A 20,035-nucleotide genomic window follows, 5' to 3' on the forward strand; every position below is an offset into this window, starting at 1 on the left:
CTTTGGAAATGAAATCCTAAGCTCTTTACATTTTTCACTCTTTTTTCAGATAACCACTGCACGACAGTGTCTGCAATTAATTGGGAGTTGCCACTGGCTCATTTCACAACGATCTTGGATGTAGTTGGATCTTCAACATACCTCCAGATATTGCCCGCATTATTAATTTCTAGATTTTTGATGAGGACCAAAAACAACCACGGGCCTAGTCTCGTCCCCTGCGGTACCCCGGATGGAACTGATCCCCACTTGGAATAACATCCCTCTGGAAGTTTGATTCTTTGGGAATGATCACTTAGAAAATCTAGGATCCAATTGCTTATTTCTATCGGCATATCTAATTTGCATAACTTATTAACGAGAATCCTATGGTCTATGAGGTCAAATGCTTTCATATAATCATAGAGTGTGACCCTAACAGTTGCTCTGTTGCCATTACATCCCTTGGTTGAATGGTTAAGCATGTGTATAAGTGCTTGAGTTGTAGATGACTTCGGCACAGTGCCATACTGGGTTGGGTCGAGAACTTTAAGTACGGAGGATTTCATGTAGTCAGCTACGACACACTCCTCAGCAACTTTCGAAAGACAAGGGGTGAGAGAAATTGGCCTTAAGTGTTTCTTTAGATCCTCCACCGGCTTCACCTTTGGCAATGGTGAAACATCAGCGAACTTCCAGATCTTCAGGAGACGTTGTTCTTTAACCCTTTCGTTGGCAGTTTCCTGGGCAACCAAATTGTTCTCCCGACTGCGGGTTACAAATTTGGCTGTAGATGGTCAGCAATTACTGCTACCCACCCATAAACCATACATCATTTTTCACAGGAGAAAAAATCCTTTCCTCCAAAATACATTTAAAAGTTATTAGGTGCTACCATAAATATTTTGAGCCAATAAAAGTTTGACCAAGAAATTTGTCTTGTCTGTTGTTCATTGTTCTCAATCTAAAAACACACCATACCTTTAGAAAAGAGCACATTTGGAAAGCATTTTGCAAAAGAAAAAGAAGTAAGGATTCAGAGACTTTTTATTTCATCTAAATATCATAATCGTAGCCAAAGTTATAGGCATTTATGTGCCGTCAGTCGGGTTTCGGGAAATTTACATTTTCCTGACGCATACAAAAAAATATGACATAAATGTTCCAAAAGCAAAAATTATTCACTTGGAATCACTTTTGCACAGTCTCTACTTGTGTAAAGGAAATAAAAATACTCTTTTTCAACATATAGCAGAGTCTGCTGTCCAATATAGAAAACCGGGGGGGGGGTACTCCCATATATAAGCTATACGGGTATGTGCCGCTGGATGGAGTCGGGTTTTTGACCTTCTAGGTCTGAGATGAGGTCTCAGTTTCGCCCACTAAGTCTGAGATGGGGAATACTTTTCCTGTTCAATTTTTGAATTAAGTGTTTTAGTCATTTTTTTTCCAGTACATTTTTCATCTGGAACCGTGCCTGTGGAAGTTTCACTCGATTCAATGAGCGTGTATGGCAGTTTGACGCCTAATTCTGTCAATTAGTGTAAACAAACTCCTTTTTCCAATCTCTGATGGGGTACCAAATTTGACCATTTGGTCTGAGATGGGGAAGGGGTTTTTAGGCCTCAGCGGAACACCCCCACCTAAAACATTGCAGAGTACCCCCCCCCCGATAGAAAACAACATTGTTGAAACTCAGTTTCCAGTGAATATAGATACACTGTAGAGAAATGTATTTGAAGTCACATTTCAGTCCACTTGTTGGTGTCAGTTGCATAATAGCACCACTATCGCCAGTATTCTACAAGATTGTGCCACTTCTCCCAACAATTGCGATGGGAAAGAATGCACAGTGGTTTTCTGTCACATGTGACACAAACAGTGTTTGTTCTTGACTTCATGCTTCTGCTCAGGTTTTGTACCGAAACAATCTTGGCACAAACCACACAGTCTCGCCTTTTTTCCTCAACTGAGACAGAATGATACTGCTTGTTCAGCCTCAATGCATCCACATCAGCTAGTGGTCGACTTAGCAAACGACCAGGTCTTCCTCTGAAACACTTTCCCTCCAGCAAATGCCGAACAATTGAAAGGCGATATGAAAGGAAATCCTGAGGCGTTTGCTTCACTTTTTTGAAAATGGTAAAAGAATCCCAACAGGCAAACCTCAAGTCCATAGTAAAAAAGCTTTTTCCAGGCTTTTTTTGACTTTCGAATAACAGAAAAACTTTGAAGAATTTGGTCTGCCAGGTCGACCCCACCCATATACTCTTGGTAAGCACACTGAGATGGAGGGCAAGGTATCGCTTCACGTGGGCCTGCTTGAGAACGGCGCTGAACTGTGGTTGGTGTCCCAGTACTGTTTGGAGGATGGATAGTGGAGATCAAATAGACTGGACGTTTATCATACCATGCCATAGCAACAAGATTGCCATGGCTTCTCCATAAGAAATCTCCACGATTCATTCTCTTTTTGGTAGCAGAAGTAATCACAATATCTTTGGGGAACCCTTTACGATTTGGCCTTACAGTTCCACAGGCAAGCACTTTTTTCGGTTCAAGTTCCAAAAAAAGGTGCGGGTTGCAATAAAAATTGTCCATATGCAAGTTATGGAACTTGCCTTCAATTGGAGCAATGAGATGTTTCACCACCCTTCGAGCTAGGTTGTGTTCTACATTTCCTCCTTCTTTTCCAAGGTAGACTTGGAATTTGAAAACATATCCAGTGTTGGCCTCGCACAACACCCACAGCTTTATACCTCACCACACAGGTTTGTTCTTAATATATTGCTTGAACGATAGGCGACCTTTATGGGGAACCATGGTCTCGTCAATAGATACATCTCGGTCTAGGCGATACAGATGCTGTGCATTGGTCATGACCAGATCTAAAAATTGCCTGACCCGATAAATCTTATCAAAATTAGGATCTTCTCTAGGCAGAGCTCTGGCATTGTCAGCCACGTGAAAGTATCTCCAAATCTGGAAAAATCTAGTTTGGGTCATCACAGAACTTACACTTTCCTGGTGCACAAGGTTGTCCATACTCCAGTACATGGTGATTCTTGGAAGTTTCACAATTCCCATGTAAATAATGATACCAATGAATGCTTGCATCTCTTCTTTGGTAACTGGGCACCACTTTCATTTGTGTTTGTTCGGCTCAGATGCTGCTTGCTGATCATGGTATCTGTTTGTCTCTGTAACCATCAAATTCCAAATTTCATCAGTAAACATTTGGTCAAAAACTGTTCCCTCCCTGATTTCAGCACCATTTGGATATCTTTGAGTTGGCCCAGGGGATGGCTCAGCGAATGGTCGATCTGCAGGTGGATTGTAAGTCCTTGACCACTGCAATTCAGGATCTTGAGGGTGTCCTACATGGCCTACTCTTCCATGACATGCCCGTCCATGGCCAGCCCTTCCACGGCCTTGTACAATACGGCCTCTTCTTCCACGACCTCTATTTCCAATCACATTGCGTAATGGGCTTTGATCGCGAGTTGTGTCATCATCTGTTATACAACAACAAATTTGGAACTTAGTTCCACTGAAAGCAAAATGTTTGTTTTGTTTTTGAACGAGCGAAAATGATTGGAAATAACATCCATATCCAAAAGAAAACACTAGCTTATATTACTTAGACAAATAAAATGCAAAACATACCATTGCTAGTAGCGCTTTCAACATCTGAATCCTCAAAAGTGCTCGAAGGATCAGGAAGGCTTTCTTCCTCGCCAACACCACCATCACTTCTGCTCTCATGGCGGTCTGAAATATCTCCTTCAGTTTCATCGGAAAAATCCGAAAAAACTTCACCAGGAACATCTTCTGTGCAACGTGCCACTACTTCATTGAACGGAATGTATACGCACGCCATTTTTAAAGCACAAACAAATCGAATAGGTAAGTTTTTGGCGAAATAAACGGGCTAAATCTTTCGAAAGTAACGACTGTGCAACGCTTCGAAGGAGAAACGTGACTGGATATCCTATAATACTCTTTAGTGGCCCCAAAAAGACTTAGTAGGGGTCCCCATGTATACCTATGCATGGGAGGGTAAGTAGCGGACAAATTCGTCTGTTTGCCAACGAAAGGGTTAAATGAAGAGTTGATAATTTTAGAGACTAGGAAAGCCAACAGTTCAGCATACTCTTTAAGAAGCCAATTAGGTATTTCATCCGGGCCACACGCCTTTGATGAATTCAGTGTAGCCAGCAGCTTCATTATCCTGAACTTGGATACCTCATGCAGATTTGGCGAGTCAGCAAGGACTGGGAACTTGGGCAGCTGTTCCAAGGGATATTCTTCGAGTGGTTCGAGGAAAGCCTGATTAATGATGTTTGCAAGTTCATGGTTGTTACAATCCTCAAGTTCCGCAACAACTCGGTATCCTAGATACTGAACTGATGGTTGCATGAATTTACATTTGCTTAGCTTCAACTTTAATCCTGCATTTTCTAGCCTTGTCAACACCTCGTTGAGTTTACTAATGTGCTCTTAATCGTTTTTGCACGATATCAAATATCATCTACTCAGCAAATGACCATTGTTATTGCTTGCAACACCTGCTGAATCTTAGACTAGCGCTCCGGCTGGAAATGCCAAAAGGTAATCTAGTAGGTCTATATAATCCCTTGTGGGTGTTATTGTTACAAACTCCCTCAAGTTTTCTTCCAGCAATATTTGCTGATAGGCGCGTGATAAATCTAGCTTTGTAAATCTTTCTCCGCCACTCAAAGTAACAATCAATTCCTCTGGATTTGGGAGTGGATGTTGGTCTACCTCCAACATGGACTTAACTGTCACTTTTGTAGTCCCCACAAATCCTTACGCCCCCATCTGGTTTCACCATGGACACTATGGGCGCTACCCAGTTAGAGAAACGAACTTTCTCTAAAACTCGTATGTTCTCTAGTCGATCAAGCTCTTGCTCAATTGCCCCCTTAATTGCATTTAGCACTGGTCTAGGCTTATGAAATCTGGATGCAGCTTTGGGTTTAATGAACAATTGAGCCTTTACATCTTTCACTGTTCCTAGTTCATTCTTAAATAGTGCGTTACTTATCTTCTTGATTGTAAGCCAATTGAGTCTAATCTTAGCCAATTTCATCCAAACAGACTTGGACCGCTTCCCTTGATGATCTGTAATGGCAACTTCTCGGTTTGGCTTTCATACTCAACATCAACCGTTGCTTTGCTGAGAACTGTCTGTGGTTCCCCTGCGTAGGTTGACAGTCTCGCGCTCGATTGTTGGAGTGTTGCGGTTGGACACGCCTCCTTCCACATTTCTTCTGACATCACAGACAGGGTCGCTCCTGTGTCCAGTTCCATTGAGATCTTTGAGCCATTCATTCTGACGTGAATTAGGATTGCTGGTTCAGCTGTTTCGTCCTCACTTTAAAAATGCTGAAGTCTCCCGCCACGCCTTGCTCATCTTCCAAGTACCTTACTGGGTTGGAGCTCTTAGGCCTAGTTGAAACGTGAAACTTTTCATGTGCCGAACCTAATACCTATTTGGGTCGACCCAAATAGTTAATTTCGCCAGTTGATTTAGACATCGAACTGATTGCTGTCGATCTGAATAATTTGAGAGAGCCCTATAATAATGAGGTCAGCGGCTTTCTAAGTACTGTCTCGACAATGCTTCAAAATGGCGGAGAAAATGAGTGCTGAAAGTGACAATCTTGTTTTCTAGCAAATATCATTATTAGAGAGAGGAGAAGAAGGCAATTCAGCATACATGTATTGTTGCAAAACCTTGTTGCGAGGAGGAGACGAATTTTGAATGTTGCTGTCTTGCTGCTACTAATTTCACAATTGGACAACATTACTGTTCCTGGTCCAGTTTGTTGTTCTCTTTGAGGTAAGAGGAAAACTGGATGGTGGGACAAGGTATGCAACACATATTCAGATACACGATTCAAGAAAACGTTTTGAGTGTTAAGATCAACATTTCATTACATTCTGAACCATATTGAGCCATTCATTACCAATCAAACTGTTACTGAAGACCTGATCCTGGCAGACCTCAGGCTGGTTATTTGCCTATATAGACTAGGAAGGGGAGATTACCTTTATACAATTGTGGAAATGACTGGACTTGGCGTCTCTACTGTCTCCTTAATCATACGTGAAGTTTGTCAAGTCCTCGTGGACCATTTGTGGAGTGAAACCGTGTCAACTCACATGCCCAAAACACAAGATTTCAAGAGGAAAATCTTTGATCTAAAGGAATTTTTACAGTTTCCATGCTGTTGGGCAGCAATAGATGGTTACCATATACCAATGAAATGCCCTCCAGGAGGGCTAGAGGCATGCAAAGAGTATCAAAATTGTAAAAGTTTTTATTTAATTGTTTTGATGGCAATAGTAGATTCACACAATCGATTTGTATGGGGCAGTTTTGGATTCCCAAGGAATTCACATGATGCATTTATATGTCGATCTTCGGACCATTGGAGCTTAATTCAAAATGGTTTTACTCCATCAATTGGGAAAAGTGAAGGGGATATTACTATCCTTCCCCTTATGGTGGAAGATTCTGCTTTCCCCTTGCAAACATGGTTGATGAAACCATTTACAACTGCAGTTTTGACAGCCCAGCAATGATATTGTAATGTCCACACGAGAGACTAAATGTGTAGAAACTATGGCGCGTTTTCAGGGTCAAAATTCAAATTCTTGTTGCACTTCATTCTGAATTCCGAGTTCACATCAATGCATGACAATTGCATTCACAAAGCAACCCTGTTATAGTATTTTAATCCAAAACAAGCCATCGCCTACGTTTTTGAAATAGAAAGTACACGTTTCGATTTCACAAAAAAGTTTTCCCTTATTAAAAAAAGTAAACAATTTCAAAAAACATTCCCCCCTCCAAAAGTTTGTACAAGTTTCTAATACAATATAAATGCACGGAATTTTTTTCTAGAATTTAAAATGTCTTTACACATTCTGCAATCGCGTACATCGCTATGCATTAATTCTGAATTTAGTAAATGCGTTTCAAATTGAATAAATGCGTTGTGAATTGAATACTTTTTGCCAGGCATTCCTGGCGGAATTCTGGATGGCCAGGTCGCTTGTTCAGAGCTGCGCTTCTTGACCAGCGGCTCTCATGTCTAAAAACAACCACTTGAAAATGTACTCTGAATGTACTCTGAATAGTGGTATTTTTGTATTTTTTGTTGTTGTGGATGGCACAACTTGCGGATAACACAGCCTGCTTAACGGCCTGCTCCCAGTTGGCTTGTTAGCTCAATTGGTAGAGCGCTGCACTAGTATCGCAGAGGTCAGTAGTTCGAATCCTGTACAGGCCTGATTTTTTTTCAGGTCTGATTTTCGCTATTGCATAAAGAGCGCTCCCTACTGCGAGGATCGTGCATCATACGTGTCTAATACCGCAGTTCAAAATATATGCTCTTCATATATTCATTCTATCTAGTACAGCCTTTACAACAGAGCAATGGCAGTTTTTACAGAGCGTAAGGCTCTCTTTTGGATTTATCCCGACGATTGCACCAAGATGTCAGCGAAGCTGTAGCTGATTACGCTTTGTTTGGGCTACAGCAATTGTTGTGCCATTTAGCGCGATTGGCACATGTGCCGCATGTTTTCAATGCAGTACAGAGAGAGATTGATGCCGTTAATAATATTTTAATGGGTGTGGAACAAAACCTTGCCCCCTTTCATCCAGGAAACTCATGTCAGAGTACGTTGTACACCGGAAGCGTTGGCCGCCCACGTATTGACATTGAAAGGGAGCAACTCGAATATTTAATCGAAAACAACATCTCTATTCCTGACATTGTCGGAGTCCTTGGAATTTGTGTAAGCACTGTAAAAAGGCGATTAAGAGAGCATGGCCTTTCCATCACTGAAAGGAGAACTCCCATTACAGACGCCGATTTAGATACTGCTGTCCAAAATTTACACACGCAGTTTCCAAACGCAGGTTAACAGAGAGTCTTTCCCAGCTCCATGAAATGGGAATTTGTGTTACTCAGAGAAGAGTGCAAGAGGCTATGCAGAGAAGCGATCCAGAGGGGGTGGCGTTGAGGTGGCTTTCAATAACTCCCAGAGCAGTATACTGTGTCAGTGGACCTCTTGCTTTATGGCATATTGATGGTAACCATAAGTTGATTAGGTATTAAAAAATGTTCTATTCATTCAAAAAGGATGGCTGAATGATTTATAAATTGAGGTGTTTGGGAAGTCGGGAGTAGAATCAATTTCCTTCCCCTTTTTTCATTATTAATTTAAGGATAGTTGAAAAAATCTCAAATATCATAAGCTTTGCTGTCTTTATCTGAAACATCTAAATCTAAGACTGACACTATACTATTAGATCTATAGCTGATAAGTGGGTTGTTGTATTTCAGGCGGAGAATAGTTATACACGGTGGTGTAGATGGGTAAACGAGAATTCCTTTTTATCTCCATGCTGTAACAAACAATAGGGCAGATACAGTATGCGAACTCTTTGTTAATGCTACTGAAGAGTATGGATTACCCTCCCGTGTCCAATCAGACAAAGGAGGAGAAAATGTTAATGTGGCTATGTATATGTTGGAGCATCCATTACGGGGTTCTGGAAGAGGAAGCATGATTGTGGGAAGAAGCGTCCACAACCAATGCATAGAAAGACTATGGCGAGATGTTTTTTAGGGTGTTCTGTATATTTATTATCATCTTTTCCACCATATGGAAGACTGTGGAGTTCTTGACCCTACAAATTCTGGACACCTATTTCTCTTACATTTTGTGTACGTTCCAAGCATTAAGAGGCACCTTAACACTTGGAGAAGAGGTTATATTCACCATTGTCTTCAAACAGAAGAAAGTTGCTCACCTATGCAGCCATACATACTTGGACTGCTTTGACTAAGGGGATCTACCTTTACTATTACCCAAGAGATGTATGAGCCACAGTTAGAGGTATTTAAGCAAATTACATGCACAGTTTCCCAGGGGGAGTTTATTGTATATAAATGAATCTCATGCTGGACCGTTGTCAATGCATTTCTTTCCGTTGCTATGCTTGGTGTCACGTGACCCCTTAACAAGCGTCGATGGATCACAAGAAAAGCCACTATTATACGGGCATATAAATTCCAGTTTACTAGTTAAGAAAGACTTGAACGTTTTAAATGCTAAAAAAATTATCCATACTAGATAAAATCCAGTTTTGTAATTAAATTTCGCTTAGATCATATGGAAATAACATAATTTCGTGACCCCCTTTTCAACATATTGCGATTTACACTGATCTCAGAATTGAGCAAATCCTCGTTATTGAGGGAGGGAACGGTTGGGTAACAATTCTCTTTGATTTTCATTTAGGCTACCCCTGTGAGGTTTCGATTTAAAAGTGCGGTAAAACAAAATCTTCAAATTTTACGATACTAAAGGGTTTAAGGTCCCATAACATCTTAGCTAACCATTCCATTGTCTTTTTCCAAAGCCAAAACCCAAAAGAAATCTTTTTTTTAGTCAACTGACCGAATGAAGCTTTCTAAAAGCGCAAAATAAAATGTAGAGAAATGCCCGAATGACCACAACATTACTTGGCATAGAATGCAAGATGGCGGCTACAAGAAGTGCAACAGAAGTTTGTAAAAGTAGAAAATGTTCGAAGGCAGCTAGTCATAAAAACAGATGCAACTCAGAAAAGCCTGTTATTCCGTTTTGGGAATTATCTCCAGTGTTTCAACAGAACACATGTAAACGGAAACTGTTCGAAGAGGAAAAAAAATTTGAAGAAACACACGAGGCAAAGAGACTATTACTCAATGACCGAGAACAAGCACTCGAGACGAGCACCGCGTTAGACAAGAAAGGTAAAACTTTTTATCAAATAGATACATTCAGTACCATATCATTTCACATAATGAAGAGACAGTGCAATATTTTATTTTTAACTCACACAAAAGCTTACTAATGCATTGGTTATAAAAGTCTATTATAAATTTATAAGCTTAGTACATGTAGGAATGAGAGAACATAAGGAAAAAAAATTGCATGGGTGGATTTTGGATCATCAAAATAGCATGGGAAAATCAAGTGGATTCAATTCAATTCAATTCAATTTATTTATTTGCTAGCAATACAATATTATCACAGTCCTAGGTGACCCGCAATTAGCAAGCTATTCTAGGCGGGCCACCCTTCTAAAACAGGTGCTGTCTCTGCTAATGATCACATACCGATACAATTAAACAAAGATAATCATTAAATAAAAATACAATTGTTAAATAAAATAAAATAAAATTAAGTCCGTTGAATAATTAAATAATCAATTGCAAAGTTATCAAGATATATAATACAATTGAAACAAGACTTAAACGAAGAGTTACTTTATCAAGAGATATTTACAAATTTCTGAGCAGCGTATATCAACATTCATCTCCTCATTTTCCAAAAGTTTTAACAGGCGATTTTTAAGTTCACGCTTAAAAACTGGCAGTAATCGGAAATTTCAGATTTGAGGAGATCAATATTGAAATCGCCCATAAGATAAACAACTTTATCAGAGGAGCTAAGTTTTTCTAAAGTAAAGTCAACATATTGGAGGAATTGTTCCGGATCATTATGCTGCCTATAAATCACTCCACAAACGATATTTTTACTCTTTAGGGATTCAATTTCGATCCATAAAGCCTGAAAAGCGTCTTTAGATGTTCTCTCCAGAACCTTATATTTCAAACAATTATTAATGTACATTCCAACACCTCCACATGATAGAGGTGTTGGGACATATTCAAACTGATAGTTTGGTATGCAGGCATTGAAATCTAGCCCAGATGAATTTGTAATTTTTGTTTCTGTAATACCGATTACACTGAATTGGTAGTCAAGTTCATCTAAAAGATGGACTTGAAAATTATCAATGTTTTTCCGCAAACTTCTTACGTTAGTATGAAGCATAGAGAAAGGACGTTGACTATCTGATTCCAACAAAGACTCTTTAACCCATTAATGGCCGCAGCTTTTGTGGAAAACCGTGTTTTGAAGCTAGTCCAGCAGATTTCGGGTCACTGTTGGGGTTTTAAAAGCTGTAACTTACCAAAAACCACTTGACAGCTCGTGCACTCGATGGCCTTTCGATCCAAATGCAAAATGGCGGCCTGAAAATCTCGGGCACGCGCAAAATTTCGACATAGTTTTTGGGTTGAAAAGTCACGCCCCACTTACGACTTCTACTTTTCTCTCTTTCTCCTGCCCTTTTTTTCCCCTCTCCTTGCCTAAAGTTTCTCCTCACTTGCTGGAAATTGAGTAGGCTTCATTTTGGTGTAGAGATTTTTCAGAAACTACTCATTTTTTTCAAAGCACATGCTCGGAAAGGTAGGTGGGTAGTGAAACGCGATCTTCGTGCAGATTTTCCAGTCAAAGTGACACGGTTTTTTGGCTATTTCTCCAATCTCCTCCACTCAATTGCGCTCATTCTGGTATCGTCTGCAAGATATTTTCAACCCGTTCAAGTACATGCTCGAATTCGTGCTCCAGAGTTAAAATTGATGACGTCACATGGCGTAGAAAGGGTGTGGGTCCCCATGGGCGCATACGGGCGCACTGGACGTTAATGGGTTAAACATAGAAAAACTATAGGGTGAGAAATATTTACATCTAATTTGTTGCATGCTTAAGTTTTTGTCGGGATTTAATGTTGATTCGGTATTTAAGCGAAACAAATCTAAATCATAAATACTATGAAGTTTGTCTAAGTACTTCTTGGTCGGTAAGTCACTGTTGAGAATGCTATTAAACTGTCCATGAGCTCTAATAATATCAACATTCGCGTATGGAAGTTTGCTTAGGGTAGATTTAATTGTACAACGAACACGTTTCTCGCTAACACTCATACTTATTATCTAAAAACAGACAAACAACTCTACATCAACATGAATACTTAGCCTTCACGTCCATTCGTTAATCGGTGCGTGAACGTGAACGGGGTGGAGCCTCTATATTTATACTTTCCTTTAAACTAAAATCATCTGTGTACTTTTTCACAGAGAACGAGTTGTGTAGTCTACATGCTGGTTTTGAAAAAATGAAAGCACTGGCTGAATCAACAAAGAAGGAGTTGTCTGCTTTTACCCAGCAGAATGAACTGCTGAAATCCATGATTTCATCCCTTGGTTTGGATTTTAAGCAATTTTCTAAGTCAAAACGGGGGCAAAATAGTACATCAGCAGCTACTAAACCAACTACAAGGCATCGCAGACGGAAAGAGACAGAAAAAGCCTTAAAGTTTATCCATGGTGGAAGTTCAGTTTCATTTTATGGAGCATGGGACTATATTGTTGCTAATGCTCCTAAAGAACTGGTTGGTGAATTTATTACTGGCTATAAAAGAGGAAAGTATATCCAAGAAGTGTTTGAAAAGGCAATGAAAGAGCACCAAGCATCTCCTGAAGCTTTAAAGCAAGCCATAGCAACTAAATATCAGAACTTTCTTTCCCGAAGGAAATTCAACGTAGTGTGCAAAACCCAGACTTCATATTTTAATGCGGAGTCAGATGTATGGGTTCCAAGAAATGTCAAGTGTGTGGGGGTAGATTTGAGAGTTCCACAACCCATTTCTAATGCTGCTGTGGACAAGTTTGTTAAGCAGTTAAACATTGGTGCAGCTAATCAAATCCCAAATGCTCCTGGAGTGTCAAGAACAGTCACTGGACTTGTGTTCATGATTATTGATTTACACCTGCGAGTACCACATCTGATGAAGAAGCTTGTTTGGTTCAATGAAATGGAAAACCATTTCATCTTCCAGTTCTCAGATGATGGTGCCCCTGAAAGCAGCCAATTGACAATGTCAATAGGGAGTTTGAGAATGTGGAACCTGGGCGACAGAGTGCGAAGTTCTGACTTCCAATACCTCTTGCACTGTGTAAGCCTAGGAGAGAAACATGAGGCATTAGAAAATCTTTGGAAGCAGCACACAGATGAGATGGCTCTGCTGGAGGGAAACATTAGCACTGTGTGTGGTAAACAGTGCGCAGTAGAGTTCCAGCCAAGCGCCTATATGTGCTGGCAGAGTTGGGCCAATAATGAGCTCAACCAAGCCTCAACTTACCCATCTCCATATGCAAATGTACACAAGGGATCATTGTGTACAATGGGAGGCTCAATTGGATACTTGCCATCTGATACTTGGAAACCTTACAGCATTGCTGATCGATCAGAGCATGCAAAGAAAGTTGCCAAATTTATGTCAACTGTTGAAAGCACTCTTCCACAAAAGAGTAAACATGAACGGATGCTGGCATACATGGCAGAAAATGGTATCAGGCAACTTGGCTCTCCTCGCATTGGAGAGTTTGCTGACAGGCAAAGACCAGAACCACTCCACTGTGAGATCAATGCTTGGCAGCAAATCTTATCAGTCATTTACTTGGAATTTGACAAAAGAGGTATGTTTGATGTCTTTATTAGAGTGCTAGGCAATCCCACAACAAGGCCTGCAGATGCACAGGGTAAGGTAACAATCAATGAGCAGCCATCATTGGGTTGTGGATTATCCTATCTGGTGCCTTTTATCAAGGAGCACTATGAAGATGAGAAAAAGAGGCACAACAAAATTCCAACAAGGCTTATTGGAGCTCAAGCCATTGCACTTTCAAGATATGCATACCGCTTAATTGATAGTTTGTACTCCACAGATGAGTCACTGTCACTGCGTGTTGTACGTTTGGCACTTGGTAGAATAGTGCTATTTCTCCGGCATTCATGTTCTATTTTTAACAAGGTCTCAACAACACCAGCAGATTTTACAAGAGCTTAATGAACATTGTAAGCTCTATTTCAATTTGATGTGCCTGTTTTTTCCAAGTCATGTTAATGTCACTGTTTGGACAGTTGCCTATGCAATTCCCTACCATGCCTTCAAGCTCTTTAAGAGTTTCAAGGTTGGGTATGGAATAATTTCCCAGCAAGCAAAGGAAGCGAAGCATTCTTGAGTTAAGAATGACCTTGCATTAAGCAACAGATCCACGAGTCAGGACACCTCCGGTAAATGGTGGCAAGTAATGAGAGCCAACTATGTACGAAGCTTTTACCTCCCTGAACATCAACCGATGCCAAACACCTACAAGTCACACTTTCAATCTCGTGTGCCTCCTCATTGTCAATCAGTTAGAGTTTGTAACTGTGGGAGGGATAGAGATGAAGAATCAGACTACTGTGAAACTTGCCTTGAGTGTGATGAAATTGTTAAGTCTGCACAAAGCCAAAAGCTCTCCGAAAACTGAACTAACACTCTTTAAACCCCAGTCTTGCACACTCTGTGGTGAGCGTTTTGCCGATGAAAGCATGTTGGAAGTACATGTTTCAGCGCATGAGCAAATGACAAGTACCAACAAGAACCCTAAAAACATGACTGTTGCAGAACTTAAAAGTGAACTGAGGAAACTGAATGTCAGTACAGTTGGTACAAAAGACATTTTGATCAAGAGACTGGAAATGAAAATTGCTGGAGGTTGCTAACTATAATATTCATATACTGGTATATGAATATTATATCAATGGATAGAGCGCTGGACTGTTGTGCAGGAGGTCGAGGGTTCGAGCCCCGGCCGGAACAACACTCAGGGTCTTAAAATAATTGGGAAGAATTTGCTACCTTTCTATAACATCAAGAAATGGTTAGATATTCTAGTCTTCTCAGATAGGGACGAATAAATGGATGTCCCGTCTCCTGCAGGGTTGGGGTAGGAGACATTAATTTCCCACACACAAGATTACTGTGTGATGTATGTCCTCCCCTGGGGTGGGATGGGTGAGTTTATTGGGCCAGCAGTAATCGGCACAAGCTGTTGCGGTGTCCCTGCCGGTTGGCGAAGCTAAATAAATAAATATAAACATTTTTTATAAGAGAATATCAATTCATTTGTTTTAGGAATGTTTCTCTGTAATTAAAGCTGTGTGTTCCAGAGCATCCTCTTTACTAATTTTCAAGATCTTCTAGATCCTTTTATTTTGTAAATATTTTTTTGTGAGCAGGAAATATGTAACGTACATGCATGTAAACTTGCTTATTACATGACTGAGAAAATTAGTTCATTGTGATTGACTGATAAAAAGCAATTTATTGTCAATTTTTAATTTACATTGCAGAGCAAACTACTGAACGCACTTTTGTAACTTCCTCAGTCTTATAATAAATAAGTAATTTTGTGAAAACTTGAGAAATTAAGGATTTAGACTACTTGTGACATCTGAAAATTATTATGAAAGGCTCATGCTATTATGAAGTCAGATACTGTCTTCTGTGATAAATATCATTTGCTGGATTATCTATTCTATTTTTGTAGAAGTTTTGTTGTAAATGGGAACATTGAATGAAATGGACCAGCTTCAATTTCATGCTAGGCCACTGCTTAAGTCATGTTTACAGTTTGAGGTATAGTTCTTGGTAGACTATAAAATAAAGCAATCTAGCTTACAGTTCAGCCATTCATTAGTGCTTGAAGGCTTGAATCCAATACAAAGTGTTCAGCTGTGTATCTTTGGATATAAAATGTCACTGTGACACGTTGTGTCTTCATAGCATAGTTCAGGCAAACTGGGGTTGACTCTCTCACAACAATTGTAGACCTTCCACTGTACACAGACTTAGTCTTGCCACCAGCTTTGGATGGAACCTTTTTGAAGTGCCTTTGTGCAAAGAAAGTTTCTCCTGAGAAACGACTTGGTGAGAATAACTTCCTAACAGAATTCATTTTAGTTAACGTCAGCACATGTTTTGAACCATCTGCCTTTGTGTCCACATCTCCCGAATATCCTCAAACCAGAACAAGGATGTGTCTAAACACTGACCAAGGGACAAACAAATTAACTGGATTCACTAGTCCAGTTGCTTTAGACCGCGATAGCATGGATTTTACCGCCTTCCCTATTTCCTCTTGGTATGAATCGATCATAGGGCCGACCAACTCAAGCTTGTTTCCCACGACTTCCTCTAATTGCGAATCCATATTTAACATACCATAATTTGGTTTTCTCTTTGCTTTGCGGACAGCTTTTATCCACTGTCTTTCCACAGAAAACTTCATTTCCACTTGTGAGACATTCCAGAATGATTTGCCACGTTCTGAACCGTCAGAAGCCCGTAAATCTAAGTCAAGATCACAACTTTCCCTCGGCATTTTACCGAAAGATTACCTTTGTTTTTACTGATTTCAGTAGGGCGACCGCAGCGCTACATGAGCCCGCCTACCTTTTTAGATGAACACCACTGACATTTATGAGTCCGCACGAGTGGAAAAATTTTGCCGCTATTATGCCAACGTGTCTGGTTGACAAGAAATCAAATGCGACAAGTTTTGCATGCAATAGCTAGCAATCTTCTCAGCCATTCCCAGGATGAAGCTCACTTAGCTCTAGAAACTGGATTTTCTGCTCTGATTTCTTAGTTTCGGGTTCTACTGTGCTTGCTCAAAAATAAAACTTGAGCCCAGCTTAATATCAATGAAGACTATGATGCGTGTTTTGTTTCCAGTATATTAGCTAGTAGTACGAAATAAACACAGCAGTAATCTCATAGATTAACCATCAATGACAATGTATTGTTACAACTTGGCAGGAAGAATTTGAAGCATATGGCATTGATCGGGATGGACCTGTTCCTGGTAGTAATGAAACTCCTAATGTTGTTACAGTTCCTGATACACCAAACCCTCTGGCACCACAAACTTTTCAAGAGTTGTGTCAGCAAGTTGATCCCTTGCGTGAAAGTGCAAACTATGCCATTGACGTTTTCATGCATGCAACTTCTTTTCTCGAAAGATGTTTCTCATTTTTGTTGTTGTTGCCATTGTAGCGTTGTTTATTGGAAGAACAGACACACACACAGGTGAAGTAAAACAGTTCTTTGTTTAATTGATGTCTGACAAAACGTAACAACCGGAAAGCATGGGCTCTAAAGTTTTGTTGCCATGGTAGTTATGACGTGAACGAGGACCGGAAGTAAATAGAACGGAAACACCGATACCGTTACAGCCACGATATTGTGTAACCCAACAAATAACATATTGTGATTCCCACATTCTGGCAACAAGTACAACCTGCATACCTTAAAGTATTAAAGCGTTGTCACAGAGAATAGGAAACATGCAATTTTGCCCTATAATATAAACGACAAAGAACAAATTGTACTGTTTGGACAGAAAAGTTGTCAGTCTTTACAGTGCATTGTTGTGTAACAAAGGTTTAAAAATATATAAACAACAAGAACGTTGTAAGTTACATTGGATACCACAAGACCCTGCATAACAGAACACCCATTTTTAGAGTTCAGCCTGATTTTGTTCTCATAGGTGCTAACTGAAAAATCAGCATATACGGTACTGTAAGTTCAAAGAATGTTATCGAAAAAGTGGGGAATTGTTGCTTGACATCCAAAAATTAGGCCTGTTGTTGGCAGAGAACCTCAAAAGGCTATCGTACTCCATTTAATTCTAATTATTATTTCTTAAGAAGACTTTTCAAATTTTCAGGCTGACTCTGCTGTTATTTTCACGGTATTCAGAACACCCAAATTGAAGCTGGTTGACCTTAAGGTGGTCTTCCACTCAAATTTTAAAAAAATTCAGTTTATGCTTTACCTAAGTTATTTAAGTACCATTGGAGAGATCACCTCAAACTGATACTTTTAAGAATTTTGATAGACATGTCGTTGCCATGGTAACCAAGTTTTGGACCCCCAACTGTGAAAATAATGGTGTTCTTGTAAAAAGGATATCTCAAGAACTAGCGGTCCTATTCACCTGAAATTGGTATCAAAACTAAGTAGAAAGATGGCTTTATGTCATGAACCTCAGAAAACCCATATTTTTTATGCCAAGCTATTATAAAATTGCAACTGTTCCTTGATTACAACATTTTTGTTTGTATTATCACCATGGATTCATCTGTCAACAACCATGTAACTAAAAATCACTAATAATTTTAGGTTCACAACACAGAACTATACTCAAGCAAACCTCCCTGAAAATTTCATCCCTTTTGGTTTAATACTTTTCAAGAAATCCTTTTTGCCGTGACGGGCACTCTCTCAAAATTGCAAAACTGAGAAAATCAAGTTTAAAGATTCAAGTTGATCAATCAAAATAATCACTAAAGCAACTGGTGCCTTTTGGAAAGTTTAAGCTAAGCTCTTTGATGTTCTCATTAAAATGCACCAGGTGCATATATGTCACCCTCCTTTTCCTGGGATTTGTCATTTTTTTTCTTTCTTTTTCCCCTGAGTAGCCTCCTCCTTGTCTTGTTCTTCTCTTGGAACTTGTATTCAGCTTTCAAAACACGAATCTTGTCCAACTGCTGGCATTCATTTATACAGAATTCACCTGGGGGAATTCCAAGACTCTCAAACACTTTAATAGCTGCTCTTGAACCAATATTAAAGTGAGCGACAGCATCATAAACCCCCAGCTGCAGTACTTCAGAACCAACAAACACCCCCTTTGGCACACGCTCCCAAACCATACCATTGAGTGACTCATTCTGGTTTTGAGTCTTGCCATCAAGACATTTGCTGAGAAGGCTGTCCTCACTCAACCTTTTATAAATGGGTTTGATTTCCTCTCTGACATCTAAAGGTAGGCCAGTTCCATGTTTGAAAGTGTTTGTCCTATTGACCTTGTCCCGCTGAAAACCACACCAGCTTTCAGGACCCTCAGGGCAATGCCCATGGTAATTACTGTCTGCAGAAGAAGCACAGTGAAACAAGCTGGCATAAATTGCCTTCTTCATGGCAGCAAGATCACCTGAGTTGCTTCGAATGGCAATTCCATAGTAATTTTGCAGTCTGTCAATCATGGCATCTGTCAGCCTGCCTTTCCCACCCATCCCTTTCTTTTCCTTCTTTAACTTTCGTAAAGCTGTTCCCAGTCGTTTTTGAACATGGCCAACACATTCCTTCTTTTGAACTTCAATATCATAGACTTGGTATACATCTTTGACTAATGAGTAACTTTTGCTGTCACCATCGCCATAATATTCATCATACTGCAGCTTATGCAGATCTACTGACCTTTGAAACATTCCAAGGGCGCCTTCTGGTTCCATAGCTGGTGCTGAACCCTTAAAGTTTGCCTTGCAAGAGGCTCTGTGGTCTGCTCTCCATGCAGTAGTTTCTGGGGTGTCAGGATCATTTTCATGCTCCCTGCACTTGATACAAACTTTGCTTAGGGGCTCAACATCTACCACTTTCCCTGTATCCATGCTAATAGCACTCACACAGCCATTTAAAGAAGAAAAGCCTCTTCTCTGCCATGTTCCATCAACAGACACTCCACATCTTGCTATGCCCTCATCTGAACCTGGCTTGATATCGTGAATCTCTCTTGCAGTATCACGCATTGTCTCCAGTGAGATCTTCTTTACTGCTCGGAGTATTTCTTTATTATGGCGAGCATATGGTGTAGGTCTAGGAGGTGGCGGCATGTTCATAAGTCCACAAAACCTCTCACCTGCCGCACGTCCACAACCAACAGATCTTGAAGCATACACAAATCTTCTGTTTACTTCAAAGAAACGGCCTATTTGAGCTGAAGTAAAGAATTCCATAGACCAACCACACGAGCAGCAAAGCAAACGAAGATTCGAGGCACAACCTTTGCGTTTCATAGCTTGCTCTTGTAAAATTAAATCACAAACAAAGCATTCTTTGCATGGCATACATTCCATCACAGAAGACAAAATTCTCATATCTACAAACCGAAATCCACTTATGATTGACTCCTTACACTCCTTGATACCCTCAGAAGATGCGGTGGTCAGACCTGCTGGAATCTTGCGGGCAGAAGCTGAACATTCTTTCCCAAGACCTTTGGTGCTGACACTCGTTTTTTCCTTCTTCGAACGCTTCGATTCAGTAGAGTACTGGTTTCCACGATATTTACGCTTTTTTGTGTAACCAGAACGAGCCTTTGGTGGCATTGATAAATAAATTATCAAGCAAAATCGCAATAGGAATAGAGTGAACGAATACGACCAAAATGGTGGATGATAAGTTGGGAAATAGTGTCGCCACATATCATCCGCCATTTTG

General features: G+C 40.1%; 1 protein-coding gene and 3 pseudogenes across 1 annotated transcript in view; 2 read left to right on the plus strand and 2 right to left on the minus strand.

Moving 5' to 3' along the window:
• The first annotated feature begins 6,973 nt into the window (after positions 1 to 6,973).
• LOC148723735 (uncharacterized) lies at positions 6,974 to 8,967 on the plus strand (annotated as a pseudogene).
• A 472-nt stretch (positions 8,968 to 9,439) lies between these two features.
• Positions 9,440 to 14,899, plus strand: LOC148723736 (uncharacterized; annotated as a pseudogene).
• A 152-nt stretch (positions 14,900 to 15,051) lies between these two features.
• LOC148723737 (uncharacterized) lies at positions 15,052 to 16,269 on the minus strand (annotated as a pseudogene).
• A 1,629-nt stretch (positions 16,270 to 17,898) lies between these two features.
• LOC148723738 (uncharacterized) overlaps positions 17,899 to 20,035 on the minus strand; it is a 2,400-nt gene continuing 263 nt past the window's right edge. Inside the window, exon 1 of the mRNA XM_088734125.1 lies at positions 17,899 to 20,035. This exon is cut by the window's right edge and continues 263 nt beyond it. Coding sequence (XP_088590251.1) covers positions 18,154 to 20,031 — 1,878 coding nt within the window. The 5' untranslated portion in view covers positions 20,032 to 20,035 and the 3' untranslated portion in view covers positions 17,899 to 18,153.

The sequence above is a fragment of the Stylophora pistillata genome, chromosome 9 (genome assembly GCF_964205215.1).
Source record: "Stylophora pistillata chromosome 9, jaStyPist1.2, whole genome shotgun sequence".
NCBI classification, from domain to species: domain Eukaryota; kingdom Metazoa; phylum Cnidaria; class Anthozoa; order Scleractinia; family Pocilloporidae; genus Stylophora; species Stylophora pistillata.